The following is a 21,390-nucleotide window of genomic DNA, read 5'->3' as shown; positions in this document are numbered from 1 at the left end:
TGAATTATTTTCGATTACACCATCTACAATATTAAGTAAATTACGTGGTAGGTATTATGTCCAACGAATAAACTTTGGTATACGACAGTGTATAAAACAGAATTATAGTATTTTACATTGAAATACATTGTCACATAAATCCTAATAATATAAACTGCTAAAATTTTCAAATTTTCCGATGGTGTATTAGTTGTTGTATACAGACGTAATACCCTGCTTGCATTGGTTAGCCATCGAGAATGTACAACTCGTCCTGGTTTTATGTTAGCTAAATCAACTGAAACAGCACCATTTGAAATTGCTTTGGTCATTTTACCTAAATATTTAACATCTGTATATAATTCTCGTTCTTGTTCATCACTGATCATACAAGGAATATTTTCCAATGCTATTGGTTCAAAATCACTTAGGTTAGGTTAGGTTAGAGTGCCCACCGGTGCGAGCACCAGTGCACTTAGGCCCAAAAAGTCCCATTGTGATACCGCGTGGATCTCTCCCCTAGTCAAACCAACAGCTCGATACAGCAAATGTCAGGAGTTTCTTAGGTTCCAACTAAGCGAGGTCACAAAGATCGTGAAAGAAGGGAGATCCCAGAAATTTCTTCCTCTTGTGCCAAAGCACGGACAATCGGACAAAAAATGTTTGACTGTTTCTATCTCCTCTTCGTCTTTGCAGCTCCTGCAGTAATCATTGTAGGGAGCACCCAGCCGTTGTGCGTGCCTCCCGATTGCTATGTGGCCGGTTATAAGTGCAACCACCAGAGTATGCCCCCCCCCCCCCCCCCCCTACCAATAAGAAGGAGACCTTTTGTGCGTCTCGCATCCCATTCAGGCCACAGAAGCTTGGAGTGGTAGCAGGATTCAATATTGCTCCATCAAAATGAGCTTACAGGTAGCGAGTGGCATGCACAATCCCTTCCAGGACGACGAAAGCGGAACGGATGTGCCCCCTCTTGCAACTTCGTCAGCCATCTCATTACCCGGTATATTCGAGTGTCAAGGCACCCATACCAGACTGAGGGAAGTTTTCTCAGCGATCTCGTTAAGAGATTTGCGGCACTTCTCTACTGTCCTGGACTTACATGTGACCGATCCAAGTGCTTTTAGTGCAGTCTGACTGTCAGAGTAAATATAAATTTGGTTATAGCCGTGAGCAGCCTTCCCAAGGTTATCATCGGCCTCATTTATAACAGCCACCTCCGCCTGAAAGATGCTGCAATGATCGGGTAGGCTAAATAATAGATTCCACCATAGTTGAGGTGCAAAGACACCGCTACCCACCTTATAATCCAGTTTGGAGCCGTCAGTATATATCTACAGCCTTTCGCTCAGGTCCGGCGGCTCCTTCAACCAATAATACCTATTCGGGATAATGACCTCGTATTTCATATTGAAAAATACAGTCGGAGCGCAATAGTCCGACGAAGGCGAATCCAGATACTTAAGGATAGCTGCGTGGCTATCCACATTGTCTCTCGCTCCATATAACTCTCGCAGCCGCAGAGCAGAAAAGGCCGCACAGTGCTTGGCCATTAAATCTATTGGCAACACATTAAAAATAGTTTCCAGCATCTCCGCAGGGGTGCTGCGCAGGGCACCCCCCACGAAGATTAAAGCACTTCTTTGTACCTTCAAAATCACTTACAACCTGAAAAATAAATTTTTTAGGTCTATTAAAATTAGTCTAATTTTCCTATTTTAATTTGTTTATAATATTATTATAAAATAATTTTAACAAATGCATACCTGAAATTTTTCACAGTCTTGATTGCCTTTGTATATTTTTCCACTTGCTGCTCTTGCTCCACTCGTGACTGTTTTATCTAATGCTCGGAATAAATGACCAAATGGTAATTCATTCAAATGAAGCAAACATATTGTGACGAATGCTCATAAAAGAAGGCAATAATTTGTGCAAGTATTACTAACGTATACACGCACATATGAGAAGCTATAAACGTAGTTGTGGCTGGTGATTTTGTAGCTGATAACTAACTAGGAAATTCTAGAACAGAAAAGCCTAGAAGTATGCAACGAGTAAACCAGACACTACAAAAGGCAGCAACAGTAGAGGCACGAAAATCAGTTTTGATTTAAGAAAGCTATTGGTTCTGAAGTATCAGTGTTATTGTGAAGTACTTAAATAAAAGCCATTTTGCATCATTGAATATTGGAGTCATTTATTCAACAGTTTAGCGATACGAACGTTAGTAGAAGGTTGCAAATAAGAGGAATTGCAGTAAATTCGTTACAATATAAACCAGTGCAGTGCCGTGGTATATTTAAATGCTTTTCAAAAAGTCTTATAACACCATTTTCTATTCCAGTATTAGCTGGTTTTCCATAGCTGCATATGCCAATTAATTGATCTATTGACAGTTTTTTGCTATTGAAGAATCATTTAATTTCTTTAATTTGTGTTTTGCATTTTCTTCTTCAGAATTTTTGGCCAAACCTATTTTGCAAAAGCACAATATCTATTTTGCAAAAGTGGGGGACTCAAAATTGGACTTAGAGCTATGGTGTCTTCAGCAATTTTTCCTAGAATCATTTGTAGATTACGTTTTTGCTATACTGCTGATGGAAAAAAAAAATTTGACCCGCTCTAGTGGGTATATAGATTTGACGATGAGTGTATGCAGCCACTTGCAATAATCTTCAAGCAACAGCCTGAAATTATGCATTGCATTTTGTAAATACATGCATGTACAATTTAATGCAATAAAAACGTTAAAAATTCTACGTTCAACGTACAACATAACAGCTGCTGGCTTTATTTGATTAGAGTAAAGAACAAATAACAAGAACCAATATATTAAATTAGGTATTTCTTTTTGTATTTAGCAAAAATTTTGTCTTGATATACGTATACTAAAAAAGATATGAATGTAAGTGTTGACGAATGTAAGTATGTATTTATGTAAAATTAATTGCAGTACTAACTGCTAATACTGACAAATGAAAATGATGAAGTTGGATTTTAAATGCCTGTATCTATATATCTACGTATCCTACGAAAACTAGCACATTCTACATTTTTTACAAAGAAATTCAAAGCGCTAGTGTGCGTATAGCACATCGATATGTACAAATGTGTGTATGTTTATAAATATATAAATGACATACATATGTAGTACATAATCAACGTCATTTTACTCCAATAACGTCTCAAAGGATATTGTAAACCTTTCGTAGCAAAATTTTTACGATATATGTTTGTATGTACATTAGGGTGGGTCGATTTGCATGGATGAACGTTAACCGATATCGCGCTATCGGTTTTTCGATAGGATTTGGGCTTAGGAAAAACGTTCCACTACGCATACCAAAAAGTAATAACTTACGGTCCTGCGAAATTTCATTTTTTTGGTTTTTTTTCGACTTTGATTTTTAAGGTTTTTTTCATGACATACTAAAAAAATTTCATATAAAAAAAATATTTTTTGTTTTTTTTTTTGTCAAAAAACTGTTATCGCGAACTTTTTAGCGGACATTTTTGGGTCGGACAGGGTATACATGAAAATTTTACAATCAGATGAAAATTTTTTTAGTAGGTCATGAAAAAAACCTTAAAAGTCAAAGTCGAAAAAAGTCAAAAAAATGAAATTTCGCAGGCTGTAAGATTATTGGGTATGCGTAGTGGAACTTTTTTTCCTGAGCCCAAATCCTATCGAAAAATCGATGGCGCGATATCGGTTAATAAATCGACCCAGTCTAATGTACATATGCTTTGTAGGAGTGCAAAGTTCTTATCAAATATTTTTTTAATAAATACTTAAACATAAATAATTACTTTTATCTATATATGTACATACGTATACATAAGTATTTACAAGCCTATTAAGTAGAGTAAAAAAATAGTCTATTAAATATGTGTGTGTGTATGTATATATATAATAAGGTACACTTGGTGTATTGCGCACTACAAAACGCTCTAATAAATAGTAGGATCATACAATTCCACTAGAATTTAAAATTAAAACTAACTACAAAAATGTTATATAATAAATTTAATATATACTATAACAGTAAAAAAATATGCTAATTAAATTTTATTTGTTTTTTTTTTTTACGAAATTGTGGCCTGAATTTTGGGTGGCTGGGTCGTTACGTGTGGACACTCCGCTACCCGCTGGATGGCTGCATGGATAATTCATGAAAGCTACAACTTCTCAGCTTTCCATTGCATTTTATTTAACAAAAGAAATCTTCTTCACATTTGTTGTAACAGCAATAGGGTATGTTGTTGTAGCTGAGCGGATGTTCTCGCTTATAGCGCACTTTTTTGTCGTGATGCAGCTTTTTTGGCTTGTAACGTGGTATCACATCAATATGACTGAGAATTTCAAAGTGCTCCTGACCGACTTTCAAATACCCACCACGTGGATATAAACTGCGACTCACATAATGATGTTTATCATTGAATTTTGGATCTGTGTGAAATAAAAAGATGAATCGTAAAAATTAATAGAGATTATATTTTGGCAAAAGACTTATATCAAACTATAATTTTAGTTTACTAATATATAGGTTTGACATATTATGAATTTTTATTGTCATTTGACTTTTTATAACTACTTAAATATTCGTACAATAACAAAAATTTTTCAATGCTAACTATTTTCGGACCCAATTTGGTATCAAACTTAGAACTCTAAACCAAGGCAAGGAAAGGAAAGGAAATGAAAGGAAATGAAAGGAAATGAAAGGAAAGGAAAGGAAAGGAAAATCAATGGAAAGAAAAGCAATAAACGAAAAGGAAGCAAGTAAGGACGGGCCTGTGCCGAAGACTTCATACATTTCATGAATGGCGCTGAATAATAATCTTATCCCATTCGTAATATCCAAATAATCAGCTGTAGAAGATGAGAAATATATGTGACGCGGTCTATAAAAAGGTGGCTTATGACTCGGAAAAAATGCTTACACTTTTTTTTCTGGTTTCGATAGTTTTTGAGACGCTCTTTCACGTGGTGAAAACTAGAAAGTCCTAACTTGCTTAAAAGTGAACTAAAAGTATAGAGATAGAAGAGCACAAATGAAAGACGATGAAGCCTTTGGTTCCTTAGATGCCACTTTGGTGGCTGATGAAGCATCCTCAGATTTTTTGATAGCAATTTTTTCGATGACAATGGAGCCAAAATAACGGTCAAAAACTGCTTTGTGCTTTGCCTTTTGGGCATGACTGTTCATAATGCAAAAGAGAAACTACTAAGAAACTGTAGAAATGCATTGTTTATCTGTAACAACTGTTTCTCGCTATTTCTTTTTTGAGTCATAAGCTACCTTGTCATAGATGGCGATAGGAAATCCGTGCCCCATTGCTGAAGTAATTGCTCAACGTATCTCTGGAGATGTAGGTCTGACCCCTCCGTTTATATTCGTCGCGATAAAAACAATATTAATATCATCGGTCTATATGTCGACGATATGATAATAGCGAGTTCCAGTACACAAGAAATGCAGGCAGTTATCAAATCATTAAATATTCACATCGAGGCGGTCGATCATGGTCCAATATCTTTTTATATTGGGATGGAAATTGAAAGAGAGGGTGATCGTAGTGACATAACCATACATCAAAAGAGATACGTCGAGCAACTACTTCAGCAATGGGGCATGGCTAACTGTAAGACAGCAGCAACTCCATGGGCACCGGGTACGGTTTTGCGAAAGTGCGAAAAACAATGCGATGCGTTAGAAAAAAAACCTATCAAAGCTTAGTTGGTGGGCTCATAGATCTGGCTGTCATCTCTCGTCCAGATATTGCGCATATAGTTTCCAAACTGTCCCAATATAATTCGCATCCACATAAAGAGCATATGCAAGCTGCAAAATACGTGCTGAGATACCTAAAGAAAAATCCTGTCGGTAAATTTACTTTTTCTGCTAATTGTAAAAATTTTGTATGTTTCACAGATGCAGACGGGGGTTGCGATAGTGGCGATAGGAAATCCTTCACAGGATACCTTGTTCTAATGGCAGGCGGCACTATATCCTGGTAGTCTCCCAAACAGTCTGTGATTGCCTTAAGTTCAATGGAGGCCGAATATATTGCGTTGTGTCAATGTACTAAAGATACGGTGTCCTATGTCAATTTTGTGTGACAATCAAAGCGAGCAGTTCATGGTAAAAAATCCAATGGTGCAAAAGCGAAGCAAACATATCGACATTCGCTATCACTATATCCGTGAAATGTATGAATGCGGGCATATCGAAGTGGAATATGTACCAACAAATGAGAATGCAGCGGACATACTTACGAAACCATTGGGAAAGCAGAAGCATATTTATAATTGCAAATTAATGAACTTAAATATTTAAATTTGAAATTTTCATGCACAGGGCGTTTGTTGAATTCCTAATACAACTCTGCAAACCAATCGTGCATTTCACTCAATTTCTATGTAATATGTATACTTTGTATATAAGGCTAATGTACTTTACAATAACTGAAGAGATTAGCTGTATAGCCATCATACCATTTTATTGTAACAGTAAGTTGAAATAAAGAGTTTAACCAGAACGGGCATGCTTCTTAATTCCGCAGCGATTAAAGGACCTTACAGATCCAATCCATTTTTTCAGACAACAATATATGCAATATAGGAAAGCATGTGGTGAAATTTGAAGCTTCAATCTATCATATTGAAGAAGATATGACAAAAATCCTCTTTTCTGAAAAATCTGTTGTATGGGGGATCCGGCCGGTTCTGACAAATGTCTACTCGTACACCTAAATATACCCGCTCACAAAATTGTATCAAGATATCTCAATAATTTAGGGACTAGTTTGCATAGAAGCAGACAGACGAACATGGCTAAATAAACTCAGATGTTCATCCTGATTATTTCGGTACACTTATTGGTGGCTCTATCTATTTTCATTTAAGGACTTACAATTTTTAGATTCTTGAAAAAGTTAATATATCATTTCATTTTCATGAAAGCAAAAAAAAATATATTTTTTGCCACACTCAAATACATGAATACATATGAATTTGGGTGTGGCATTTAGCAACTTCTCGTATGTTGGTTGAACTTCGCCTCATCACTTTTCACTGATTTTTTGCCTTATTTACGCACAAAAACTGAATCAATTAGGATACCTCTACAACTTCCTTATTATACAAAATTTTTCTCCTCTTACTGTTGTTTACTTAATAATAACTGTCATAAATATCTTTTACTGCTACTTTTGTATTTTAATTTTTATTGCTTTCACTATAATTTCAACCTACGTTATTTTTTGTTGCACCGCTGCGAACAAAATAAAATAAAAACAATGCGCATTTCCGGTCATAAACAACGTGAAGTAGATTTTGCTATGGAATATTTATTTACTTTGCATTTAGTAGACAGAAAATGTGAAAATTAAATGCAATATCAAAGTTGACTGACTGTGTGGCCTTTTTCATCTCAATTATAAGCTTCACAAATCATACGCATGCACAAATATATAAAATTCGAACGTTTTTACACGAATTCCTTTATTCTATTTATATAAAAAGTCTTGCCTTTGGCATATTAAGCGTAAATTTGTGTTGTTTACTTTACATGAATCAAGTGCATAAACATGTAGAATTAAGCGTTTATTTGCAATGCATGTATGTATGTTTATTGAAAAACAAAAAACAAACAATAACGTGAGTCTGATTAACACCTTCGTTACTATTTAAATTGTCAATAAATTTGCGCGTGCCAAATTTGAACGCTCGCTCTGTATTGCTGCATTTCCTCCTACAGTTTTGTGTTTTTCAATTTACGCATAACAATATTTGCAAGCTTTATATATATACATATTTATCAGAGCGGGTCAAATTGTATGGATGGATTTTTTTTTTCATCAGGAGTATAGCAAAGACGTAATCTACACATTATTATAAGAAAAACTGCTGAAGACACCATATCTCTCTCTAGGTGGGCTCTCCAGCCCCGCATCGTCCATTGGATCTACACGGCAGTTGTGAGAACCGTACTCTTCTATGCCGTCACCGTACGGTGGACGGCACTAGATATCGAATTTAACAAGAGCAAAGTAAAGAGAGTGCAGAGGATGGCGGCAATATTCACTAGTGGTGCCCTTCCCTCCACTCCCACCAAAGCTCTTGAAACCATATTTTTTTCTTCTCCCCACTGATCTATATGTGCCTCCTGCAACGTGACAAGGCTCAACGCTATCGAAACATGGAGGTACTGCAGGTTTGGTTCACACGCGGATCCTGAAACAGGTCCCCGAAAACTTCTTAATGTTGGACCATACAATACCGTCCCCTTGCTGGGACAACAAATATTCCACAAGAATCCCAGAGAGGAGCGAGTGGGCAAACGGCAGGGAGCCGGGATCTCACGAAATCTCCGTTTTTACATATGGCTCTAAACTGAACAACAGAGTTGGCAGCGGAATATTCTCAGATGAGCTCAAGTTAATTGAGAGCTTACGCTTACCCGACCACTGCAGTGTTTTTCAGGCTGAACTTATAGCTTTCTGGGAAGCAGCCCTCTATTTTGCTAACCTGCAGGTGACCAATTCTATTTCAATTTTCTCGAACAGCCAAGCCGCCATAAAATCCCTGCAATGCAGTAACACCTCGTCACTAGTGGCGTTGAAGTGCAGAGAAACCATCAACAAGCTAGCAGCTAAATACAACCTGGGCATTGTATGGTTCCTGGCCACTGTGACATTTCAGAAAACTGCGCTGCGGATGAGCTAGCAAGGGAAGGCACCAATCTGCAAACAATAACCTCCGCTGGTTGGGTCAGCCCTCCTCTAAACACCTGCAAGCACTGCTTGTGATCTCTATTTAAGGATCAAGCAAACGCCAGATGGGCCATGCAATCTACATGTAGAATATCCAAGCAAATTTGGCTGAAGCTGGATGAAAAGAGATCGAAATCGGTGATACTGTTAAACCGTATCTCTATAAGCCCGCTATTGGGCCTTCTTACAGGTCACTGTCTCATCGGCACTCATGGTGCATATATGGGCCTACAGACAAATGACTTCTGCCCCAGCTGTAGGCACGAGGAGGAGATAGAAAGCGTAGAGCACTATCTGTGCCACTGTCCCGCACTATCAAAAACCAGGTACCGATGCCTCCACAGACACTCCTTTGGTGGTCTTGCGGAGCTTGAATCTGCAGACAGAAACGACATCTTGCGTTTCATCAGGCAAACGCGCTGGTTTAGCCTCACTGGGGTCTAAATATGCTTCGGAACTAGGGAAATAGGAAATAGGGGCCCCGTGTGGTAGCACAACGAGCCCCAATGGCCTACGTGAGTCTCCGCTTGGACAGCGGAGGCAGCCACTTCAACCTAACCTAACCCATAGCTCTCAGTCCGATTTGGAGTCCCCCACCTTTGCAAAATAAATATTTTGCCATATGAATGTAGGGTTTGGCCAAAAATCTTCATAGCTTCTTATAGAGTTATAGGAAAAATATCATATTGGGCTTACTTTAAAGGAATTTTACGTACATTTCAGAATCTCTGTGAATATCTATAGTGTTTTGGAATTTTAGTAAAGATATCAGGCTTAAATTTTGATAAATTAGCCTAAAATGAAGTTCTAATTATTATATTATCATTTTTAACAAATTTCTTATGGGATTTTTTTTCTTTAAAGCTAAAATGAGCTCAGAACATTTCCAACAAGTTTCATTCAGACAGTTTTTTTTTTCAAATTTGTTTTAGTAGAAAAAAATGTTCATACCAACAATGCCAAAAGTTAGTGATGATCCAACATACGAACCCCTTGGAACAGATATGGAAACAGGTGAAGCACAAATTGCAAATGAAGCAGTTGCAGAAATATCTGTTACAGTGAAACGAGGACATTATACTCAACGATACGATGCTATACATTTTGCTATGATGTGTGACAGATTCGGTGTTTCAGATAGAGTTGCTTCATGTTTAGCAACAGCCATTTTCGAAGATATAAATTTTCGAGATGTTCGTGTTGAACTTGTCATAATGAATAAATCTTAAATTGCGTGAGTAAAAATTAAAGCTAAATATGAAATGCTTCGTAAACGATACATAGATTTCAATATAACTGCATTTTCTTTCGATGGCAGAAAAAATTATTCATTAAGCAGAGAGAAAATTAATAAGAAATTTCATGCAAATATGCTAAAAGAACCCATTTAGTTGTTCTAAAACATCCTAATGCCCTATTACTTGAATATGTTAATTTGGGTGAAGAAGAAAATGCAAAACACAAATTAAAAAAATTAAATGGGTTCTTCAATAGCAAAAAACTGTCAATAGATCAATTAATTGGCATACGCAGCGATGGAGAACCAGCTAATACTGGAATAGAAAATGGTGTCATAAGACTTTTTTAATTTTTCTACTAAAACGAATTCATAAAAAAGAAACACTGTCTGAATGAAAGTTATTGGAAATGTTCTGAACTTATTTTAGCTGTAAAGAAGTTGTCCCATAAGAAATTTGTCAAAAATGATAATATAATAATTAAAAGTTTATTTTAGGCTAATTTCTCATAATATAAGCCTAATATCTCTACTAAAATTCAAAAACACTATAGATATTAATGCACATTCTGAAATGTACGTAAAATACCTTTAAAGCAAGCCCAATATGATATTTTTCCTATAATTCTATCAGAAGCTATGAAGATGTTTTGGCCAAACTCTACATTTATATGGCAAAATATCTATTTTGCAAAAGTGGCGGACTCGCAATCGGGCTTAGAGCTATGGTGTCTTCAGCAATTTTTCTTAGAATCATCTGCAGATTACGTTTTTGCTATACTCCTGATGGAAAAAAAATTTTACCCGCTCTAATATACATATTTATGTATGTAAGCAAATATGCACTATTCTACGTACATATATACTTATAAATATGTAAATATTCAAGAGCATAAACTTTGCTTATATTTAGCACAATCAAGTTTATTTTTAAAATTTAACTTACATTCATTGTGTTGCATGTTGTTGTTGTATTCATATTCCATTGGTAATGAACGTCTCGCTCTGCCCTCGTCTTGCATAAATAAATGCTCGCACGCTTCCATTGCAAATTTTTTCATTTTTTCAAGTGAACAATACGCATTGCTTTGCGTTACAAAGACGCATGTGAGTAGTGTAAAATGTAGTATACTTAGCTGCAAGAATTTAAAATGTAATTGCAATTTAATTTGATAGCAAATTTTAGAAAATTTAACATTTTATGAATTTTTTATACATTTTAGTAATTGTATATGAATTTTATATTTTCCCAAAAATTATTTTTTGATACCCAAATTTCCTGGTACATATGTTACGTATACGCAAGCGCTTGCCAAATTGGTTCATAGTTACAAAAGACTTAAGACACAAACTTCTTATCGTAGAACTGATGTGGCGATAAAAGATGTAGGCACATTTCTTTGTACATGAAAATTCTGTTTTATTATAAACAGAAGTAGCTAAAAGTATTAATTTTGGAGATTTCAGTTTAATGGCATTTGACGTCAGGGTCCGTAATAAAAAATAGTCTATAGATAAAATGTTTCATTACCGTTTATTCAGAATCCCGACAAGATATAATCCCGTTAATTTTGAAAAATCCGGTCAACTCGCAATCCACACCAGAGCTCTCGACTTTGTTGGCATAATTTCGAACAGCCCACAGCTTGCCTAAATATTTCAAAAACCGAGTCATATTTATATATAACAATGAGGTGCATGATTACCTGACAAGAAACAGTAATAACTTTCGTTAGCCAGCTGTACTATCGGAAAACGACAAGAACAATTATACTACCAGGGACTAAGAGAATAAAATACAACAATTTAAATAAAGATCTTATAGAAACACCCGCTCACCATCATTACTTGAAATTTGTTGAGGTTGAAGTCGAGCATTTCAAGCTAGTTCAAATAGTTCCAGCATACATCATTTATTTCATTTACTTTTTTTTTTAAATTGAAAAATAATTCAGAGCCAATGCCGGATTGAGGCATGACATGGCCAAAACATGGAAACTGATGGTTGAATGATTTTTGAAAAGATAAATCAAGAAGATGCACTTAATCGGGTTCAAGAAGTGTATGAAAAGGTGATTAATATTAAGTATTAGGGAAAAGGAATTGTATGTTAAGCAGCATAATCTTGGGCTCACTTACTGGGATTTTACTAGCTTTGCTGTGAAGATAATGTAAAGGAGACATCGAAAAGGTCACCTGCTAAGCACCGACGTCCTTACTACCACTTACAAAGTCCCCAAATCGAACATTCCGAAAAACATTACACCCACAGTCTTAGAAAAATATTATATGAAGGCCGCCGTTATGTGGTGGTAGCGCGCTCCGCCTACCACACCGAAGATCGTGGGCCGACCAAGTCCCGGTTAAGCAACATCAAAAATTTTGAAAAAAACTTGTTTCAATTAGAAAAAAAAAGTTTTTCTAAGCGGGGTCCCCACTCGGCAGTGATTTGGCAAATATTCCGATTGTATTTCTGTCATGAAAAGCTTCTCAGCGAAAATTCATCTGCTAGCAGTTGACATTTTGGGTAGACATAAACCATCTAAGTCCCGTCCAGCTAATTTGTAGTAAAAATTAAAAAAACTAAAGAGAAGCTCGCCTTTAATACCTTTGTGGGCACATCATACCTTTTACTGAGTTGTCCTAAGCCATGAAGTCAAGGCCTTAAGAGCACTCTATAGAAAATTGAAAAAAAAAAACTTCTTAATGGACTACTCACAAGCAAAGCTGGAGCTGTGCCATATAATTTTTATTGAAGTACTAATATGACCAAAATGGTTCACATGATACAATCATATTTTCTAGTGTCGCTGAGATAATGACACCAGATCTTTTGTTTTATAAATAGCAAATACTTTTCACACCAAAGTGTTCAAAATCCAATAACTTCCACACCAAAATGCAATCATTCCATAAAATGTCAATACAAAACGCAAAAAATTATCTTTTTCGGACTAAATTGCAATTATTATAAGGGAGTGTCATAAATGTTGATAGTCCCTTTCTTTGCACCATTAAGGTACTAACCCGGTCATCTTGGAAACGATTCAATATGACCACATTGCAGCTTTTAGGCCTTCCCGCCCCTACCCCCTAATTCCATGATGGAAAACTTGGAACTTGGGTTAGCCAGAGACTCGCTTGCTAAATATGTGTATGTTACATTCACGTTTGTAACAGGATTCGCCTCGGATATGTGAAGTTGACAATTGGGTTGCGGATGCTATGAATTGCGCTTATCAATCCCCCCCCCCCTTTGATTCCTATTGCTATAATATCTTAAGTATCATTGGAAAATGTGTTTCTATTTAAGACTTTTTCCTCATTTATCTAGAGGCCCTAATTGAGTTTAAGTTATGAACTTCGCATATTTTTATGAAACTGAAAAAATACTAAGTAAGCTGATGCACTAATTTATGGTCCAACGGATAGTGCAACCACAAATGTCAACATTTTGTTGATCGATTGAGAAAAATACTTGGATATATACTTATCACCAACACAAGGCATTATTACGTTCAGAATCCACCGAATGCAATTGTGTTTATTTTGCATTCAAAAATTTTGGTTTTTTTCAAAAGCTAAATGGAACGCAAAACAGGAGAAATCAACCTTTATACCCAGGGTATCCAGATTAGGTGATATGTCATTGGCAAATTACCATTCAAAAACTTTGCTCGATTTCTAAGTTGTTACACATCTCAAATCTTAAATTAAATTTTACTTTAAAGCTTTTAGTATGTGGAAATATTATATGGTAATAAATCAACTTTTTCACAGTACGTCGTCTTTTTTAGAATGTTCATATTCTTTGAGGACGATGGCCGCAAGTTTAAAGTTGTTACAGACCACCTCGATTTTCTCCCCTTCCTTTATATCCAGTCTACGCCCCTGATTCCGCAGAACGCAAAGAACTTTCCAATTTTGTTCGCCAGCTGTGTCTTGGTAAATATTTGTTTGCCGTTAAAAATAACCTCTCATTTACTTAATATACAAGCAATTTCTGTTAACAATATTTTCCCTTCTCACTGCCTGGCCTTGTGAATCGTCCGTAACATCGCGATATCTTGTATTACAGCAAAAATTATTTGTTCTTATTATTTCCACAGTATATTGTCTCCAATACACAAACTTCCGTATTTTTATTTAAGCCCGCAAGTAATAAAAGCAGAACAAAAACAAAGAAATAAGAAATATATTAATTAGGGTTCAACTTGTCGTTTTGTTTTTACTTACTGACTCATATGTTCATTTTAATTTAATTTAAACAAGTAAGGACGGGACTGTCTTCGGTAGTACCGAAGACTTCATACCTTTCATGAATGGGGCTGAACAGTAATCTTATCCCGTTCGTAATCTCCAAATAATAGGATGTATAAGATAGGAAATATATAGTGAACAGATGTACATACCTAAACGACTTTTAAGATAAATATAAAGTAAAAAATGGCAAAAACCCCCTTATCTGAACGATCGGTTGTATGGGAGATATATGTTGTAGTGGTCCGATCCTACCGGATCCGACAAATGTCTAATATAATACAAAAATGCATCCTTGTGCCAAATTTCATTGAGATATCTCAAAATTTGTGGGACTAGTTTGCGTTCAAACAGACAGACGGACGGACAGACGAACATGGCTATATCAACTCAGTTCGTCGCCCTGATCAATTTTGTATACTTAGTGGTGAGTCAATCTTCTATATTTCTCAACGTTACAAACATCGGACCAAAGTTAATATACCATTTCATGTTCATGAAAGGTATAAAAAGGAGTGTTTCACAGGTATAAGACACTTTTCCTTTGACGTGCGTAACACCCTGATAAACTTTGCTTTTTATGCTATGAAAAATGAATTGCGCTACTTTACAAATTTTTGCATGAATAAAAGCAAATACCCAAAAATATTGCATTGCAGCCTCCGGTAGAAAAAATTTGTTTGATTTTCTCTAAAATGTGAAACAATTAGTGGCTTTGTTGCGCATCCCTTTTACACCCAGCTGTACTTGTACAGAGGGTATTTTAACTTTGATTGGATAACTGTTGGTTGTACAGATATAAAGGGATCGAGATAGATATAGAATTCCATATATAAAAATCATCATCCGTTAGTTTACACAATAACTTGAGAAAATATACAGATATCTTCACCAAATTCGGTATACGAGCTTATCTAAACCCAGAACAGATTGGTGTTAAAAAGAGCGAAATTGGAAGATAACCACCCACTTCTTCGATATCAAGATTTTGGAAAAATGGAGAAAATTAGATAATTCAAGCTAATGAAATATGGTAGGTGGATTGGTTTTATGACACTAGATAAAAATTGATTAAAAATCTGGAACATAGGCGTGGCACCAACCGCATTTAGAAGAACGAAATTTGGTAGTTTAAGAAACCGTACACCAAAATCCGTTAAAAATATTACATTGAAATTTGGTAGAGACAGTATCCTTACCAAATCATATAGACTGAATGAAGATAATCGAAATCAGTTAAAGACCACGCCCACTTTTCCTAAAGGTTTAACCTTAACAAAATTTGCATTAACTCTATGGTATTTTACTATATTTGACTGATATTCTACCTCAGTAGTGGTATGGTTGAGCTAAGAACAAAACTTAAACAAAATTTGAAAATGGACGTGATCGGCCCCTTTTTTATACCCAGCTGTACTTGTACACAGGGCATTGTAACTTTGATTGGTTAACAATTGTTTGTACAGATATAAAGGAATCGATATACATATAGACTTCCATATATCCAAATCATCAGTGTCGGAAACAAATTTGATTGAGCCATGTCCACCCCTCCGTCCGTCTGCCCGTTAACACGATAACTTGAGTAAATATTGAGATATCTTCACCAAATTTGGTACACATACTTATTTGTACCCAGAATAGATTTGTATTGAAAATGAGCAAAATCAGATGATAACCACGCCCACTTTTTATATATACATACATATAACATTTTGCAAAACACAAAAAACCTGATTATTTATAAAATAATACACCTAGAATGTTGAAATTTGACATGTGGACTGATATTGAGACTCTTGATAAAAATTAGAATTTTTTTTTTAAATGGGCGCGGCACCGCCCACTTGTGGTGAAATCAATTTTACAAATATTATTAATCATAAATCAAAAATCGTTAAACCTATCGTAACAAAATTCGGCAGATAGGTTGCCTTTACTATAAGGAATACTTTGAAGAAAAACTAAGGAAATTGGTTAAGGACCACGCCCACTTTTATATAAAAGATTTTTAAACGGGTCTTGGATGAATAAAATAAGCTATATCTTTGCAAAAAAGAGCTTTATATCAATGGTATTTCATTTCACAAGTGGGTTTATAACAGTAAATAGGAAAAACTTCAAATGATAAAAAATGGGTGTGGCACCGCTCCTTTTATGACTAAGCAATTTTCTATTTTTCGGGAGCCATAACTCGAAGAAAAATTAGTTTAGAATAGAACCATATGCATATGTATTATTGCGCGCCTTGTAACACTATTAAGCACATAAAACAAACAACAACAGCAGTTAAAGTGTACAGCTGGGTATGTAGTGTTCGATTTCACCCGAACTTAGACTTCCTTATTTGTTGTTACTATTTCCAAAATACTTTCAAAGCCATAAGTTGAACAAACATCTCCCAATCCGAACGAAATTTGGCATAAACATGTTTTCATAGCTACAACTGCATTTTTACTCGCTCAAGTTCATTAGTGGTAGCCTGTGTTCCTTTTTGGTTGTTTTGAACGAAAATTAGTTCAGAATAGAACCAGATATATATTCAGCCTTACTCGGAAAGCAATCAACAACAGCAATTCAAGTGCACAGCTGGGTATGTAATATTCGGTTTCGCCCGAACTTAGACTTTCTTACCTGTTTAAAATATCATTAAACATAACTCTTACCTGTTCATAGGAACATCAAGGCAACGAGAAGGCAAACGAACTTGCAATAGCAGGGGTACTACTGAGGGCGTCGAGACGCATCATCTACTTACATCATTCCAAAAAAAACATACCTGACAGATTCAAAGAGTAATCAGTCTTCAACTGATACTCTTCGAACACCTGCAAAATAAACAAGAAAATCTGGCTGTACTACGATAGTATGAAAACAGAGGCTCTACTTAATAGGCCAAGGAAAGAAATTTTTAGTATCACTACTACAATCACAGGACACTTGCCGATTGGCCTGGATTTCAAACGAATGGTGAACACTTTTAAAGCATTTGCAGGTGCTGCAGCGAGGGAGCTAGCAAAGAAACAGTCGCGCACTACCTATGTGAATGCCTAACTCTGTAGAGGATATCAGCAGGTTCATAGCCCGCACCAAATCGTTCTAACAGAGTACCGACTAGCTATGCCAAAACAACAGCAGCAATTGGTTCCAGGAGAATTGTGCATCAAAATGGTGTTCTGAGCGCTACTTGGGCTCGGCTGTTTGGTGTTCGGGCCGCACAGCGACCAACCAATCAACACCAAAGACAAATCCTTCATCTACCTTGTTTGACGCGAGCACATCATATACAATGATACTACGTTAACCAGAATATTCGTGTACTCGGACTTTAATTCCCTAATTTAATAAGAATTTCTTTAATACTATATAAGAAAGTTTTATTACTATCTTACTTACTTATGGGCATATTCAGTATATGTGAGGTCTTTATTGACCGGCCAGTTCAACCTACTTACTTAATTGGCGCTCAACTGTATTTAGTCATCACCAAAATAAATATCCAAGGGAAATTTTTCTAAATTCTAGCCGCCATGAACGGCCAAAGTCATTTGTAAAATGTCTACACGAAACTTTTTTAGACTCTCACTATAGAATTTGTCATTCAATCTGGAATTTAATACCAACTTTTGGAGAGGTTTTGAATTTAGATGAAACAAATTTGAAAAGTTGCTTAAACCTATAAATGGTTTTAAATTTAGGCTAGAATTTTCAAGCGTTTATGTTGATGTGCTAGCGCCTAAAAATATGCAACATTTAGCATTTTCAACCATAGATTTCCGAAAATTATCAGTGTCGTGTTATGTAAGTGGTACGATTTCACTGAGCAAGTTAAGGTAATTTTTCACTGAAAATTCATAAGTTGTATTAAACTGATATAACCTGAAAAGGAGAAAAGCTTTTCACACGGAAAATAGAAAGTTTGCATTGCGCTATATAATCTAGACAGTAAGTAGATCGCCTAAAAGTATGCAGAGTTTTTCATGCGCTTTCTTCGTACAAAATAAAAATGCTCGCACTATTCTTCCGAAGATTTCATAGTTTTTTATGTAATTAGCATTTACATACTTAAAACAAAACTTAGTTTGCATTAAATTGCATTTAGAAAGAGATGTCTTTAAATACTTAAAAAAATAAATTGAATATACTTTTTTGCGGGACATAACTCAAGTTGAAGACCGAGTATACAAAACTTTATACCCAGAATTTCGTATACGCGCTAAAAATCTCCAGAGAGTGGCTGAAACCCGCTTTTACATAGATGAAGGCATATGTCGGTTCAAATTTCAAGTAGATAGCAAGTGTTTTTTTCGTATTTTTGCAAGTAACTTTTTTAGTGGCTTAGTGAAAATGTGTGACGTACACTACAAGCAAGTGTTGTAACTAAATCCTGCATAAAACCCAAACGAGTAGTCACTGTAAATGAAACCTGCAAATGATGGAAAAGGTTGGAAAGCGGCCAACGAAAGCGATATTGTCAAAGTCACATCTGAAAGCAATCTTGAATTTTTTTTTGTTATATACACGACAGCATTCATTGTGAATACATTCCCGCTAGCCAGACGGTGATTGGGAAATTCTACTTGTGCATTTTCTAGAGGATGAGGGCACGTGTTTTTCGTGTGCGACCCGAACTCGTCAATAATGGCTGGATCAAGCATCACCGCAATGCCACGGCACATTCTCGTTCGTTGCGCAAGAGTTTATGGCAGAAAAAAACCGCATCCTATAAAGCCTCAACCATCGTATAGCTCCGACATTGCTATCTATGGCTTTTTTCTATACCCCAAAATGAAGACGCTCCTCAAGCGAACAAACACCGGCAGCGTACAGGAGCTGCAAGAAATTGTAATCCTGCTGCTAATGAGCTAATTTCGGCGGACTACAAAGGGTGCTTCCAATCATGGGAGAAAAGTTGTAATCATTGTGTAGAGTTAGAGAGAGACTATTATGAAGATCGGTAGTAAAATTTTCACTTAAACTACATATCTTGTTTTTTATTGACAAATTTTTGGAACATAATTTCCGCAACTCGTAGAATTGAGTATCAAAAGAGCCGCAGTCTGATAAGATTTTGTTGGTTTGCTTTGCTTCTTTACGCAACACATGTACCATTGCTAAGATCTGGCAAATCTTTCATTAGAATACAGTCGTAAAAATATTTAATTCATTTTAATTTTACTCATTGTTCACTTTTCAGAATTTAATATCTTAAATAAATGTACAATTAAGCATGCCAACACTAATTTCACTTACCCGTAAATGCATTTTGTATTTTTTTTTTTTTTGTTTGTAAATAAAATAAGTTTATTTCTTATATTTCACAGAGATCCTGCAAATATAATTTTCTTGGATTTTCTTACACTCTGGAGTTCTCACTTCAGTCTTTTTTTTGTTCTTGTTTAGTTTGTCTTCTATTTTTCAACACTTTTTGTCGGGTCTCTGATTTTATGAAAATTCATTTTTTTAGTGTCTGGTCTCCTTTTTTACTTTTCTATTTTATAACTTTTTCTTATTTTCACAATTTCAATAAATATTGCTTTTCTTTATTTCTCTTTTTTTATAAAAAATAAAAAGTCCAATTCACTGAACAATTCTCAATTTTAAAGCACTCGCTTTTTAATTCGTAATCCCGCTCGTGTTAAAATCTTACGTTTTCAATTGTGCTAAAATTTGCCGCGTTTAGCGCGTTGATGTTTCATAATTAAAATATCGGTAACAAATGAAAGCATTTATAACATTTGATTCATTTATATACATATACGCGCTGAATTAACTTACGACATGTATTGAAAGAAAGGATCGTTTGCAGCAACACAAATGCGCATACACACACACTCGGGCGCGCACACGCGAAAACGACAGCCACAACAAAACAACATCGTCACAGCAGCATAACATTTGAGTTAGCAACAGAATTGAGAGTTTTTGGCTTTGTTTTGGTTTTGTGTTGAGCATAATTGAAATAAAGAGCATAATATCGTTAATTGAGCAATTAGCGCATATAATAGCAGCGTTTCATTGACTCATCGAGTTCTGGATCACGATCAAATCGCATTGTAACGATCAGGATCAGTACTATGAGAGTTGGCAGCACTCAATGAATAAAATAAATGAAAGGAGCGATAACCTCCGAAGAGATTTAAGGCCGATCTTCTCTTCCAATTTGCGTCGTGCTCATTTTAATTTTTCATACAAATTGACGGGACGTGACCTACTTGTTTCATGCCGACTGCAAACGGCATCTGCAGGGCAAATGAGTTTTCAGTGAGAGCTTTTCATGGCAGAAAGACGCTCGGAGTGTTTGCCAAACACTGCCGATGGGCGACCTCGCTTAGAAAAATTTGCTTCTAATTGAAAGAACTTCTTTTAAAATTTTGTTGATGTTGCTTTGCCCGGGGCGTGACCCAGGATCTTCGGTGTGTCAGGCGGAGCACGCTACCATCACACCACGGCTGTGTACACAAAATAGGGTGCCCGTTATGTTCAAAAAAAATTTTCCCAAATCGCTCCATAAAATTTTACAAAAAAAGATAAAAAAAAATTATCAAACTAATAATTAGTGTTATTAGTTCCACAAATAAAAATAATTTTGCATGTAAAATTTTATGGGATTTTGCACTAAAAAAAGCCAGAATAATAGTGTTTAATAAAAGGGTCGGATTTAACTGCACGTTCAAAAATGTCGGAAGGGGTACCAAAAGAAGCGTCTTGAACTAAATAACTAGCCAAGGTTAATCTTCAAAATTTGCAAAAAGAAATTGCGCATTATTTTGTGGTTCTTGTATTTTTCGAATAAAAAATTTATAGTTTTTAAACGGTTTTATTTAGCTTGACTCTTGTACCGGCCGAATTTTGTAACTTAAATTTAAGTAACTTCACGATAAGCTACAAGCTTTAAACTTGGAATATAGTTCAGAACCCGATGAGAATGCAATAATAAGAAAAAAACTCCGATAGGTGGCGCATGTATCGAAATATTTCAAAAAATCGTATTGTAGCTCATATTTGGAACACGTAATACATACATGAATAGAAAGCGACCTATGAAAAAAGTCGCCGCTAGGTGGCGCAGGTATCGAGATTTTCAAAAAAAATCGTATTTGTGCTCCGGTTAGGCTCATATTTGGAACAAA

The 21,390-nt window shown here is 35.7% G+C and overlaps 1 protein-coding gene across 2 annotated transcripts; it reads right to left on the bottom strand.

Annotated features, from left to right (window-relative positions):
• Nucleotides 1-2,814: 2,814 nt before the first annotated feature.
• Ilp8 (Insulin-like peptide 8) lies at nt 2,815-19,976 on the bottom strand. Of its 2 annotated transcripts, XM_067788225.1 has the most exons (4): nt 19,511-19,976; nt 16,924-17,085; nt 10,944-11,133; nt 2,815-4,432 (listed from the first exon to the last, which is right to left on the bottom strand). In XM_067788225.1, the coding sequence occupies exons 3-4, from the start codon at nt 11,056-11,058 to the stop codon at nt 4,194-4,196; spliced, it is 354 nt and encodes a 117-aa protein (XP_067644326.1). In that variant the 5' UTR covers nt 11,059-11,133; nt 16,924-17,085; nt 19,511-19,976; the 3' UTR covers nt 2,815-4,193. The 2 variants fall into 2 exon arrangements, with proteins under 2 accessions (XP_067644326.1, XP_067644325.1); XM_067788224.1 differs by lacking the exon at nt 16,924-17,085.
• Nucleotides 19,977-21,390: the final 1,414 nt, after the last annotated feature.

This window comes from Eurosta solidaginis, chromosome 5, assembly GCF_040869045.1.
Source record: "Eurosta solidaginis isolate ZX-2024a chromosome 5, ASM4086904v1, whole genome shotgun sequence".
Taxonomy (NCBI): domain Eukaryota; kingdom Metazoa; phylum Arthropoda; class Insecta; order Diptera; family Tephritidae; genus Eurosta; species Eurosta solidaginis.
The sequence above is the reverse complement of the archived record's forward strand: the minus strand, read 5'-3'. Positions and strand labels throughout refer to the sequence as shown.

Coding starts and splice junctions, on each gene's coding strand:
- Ilp8 (XM_067788224.1), bottom strand. Junction 4,433..10,943: donor CAACATGCAACACAATGAAT/GTAAGTTAAATT, acceptor TATTTCACACAG/ATCCAAAATTCAATGATAAA.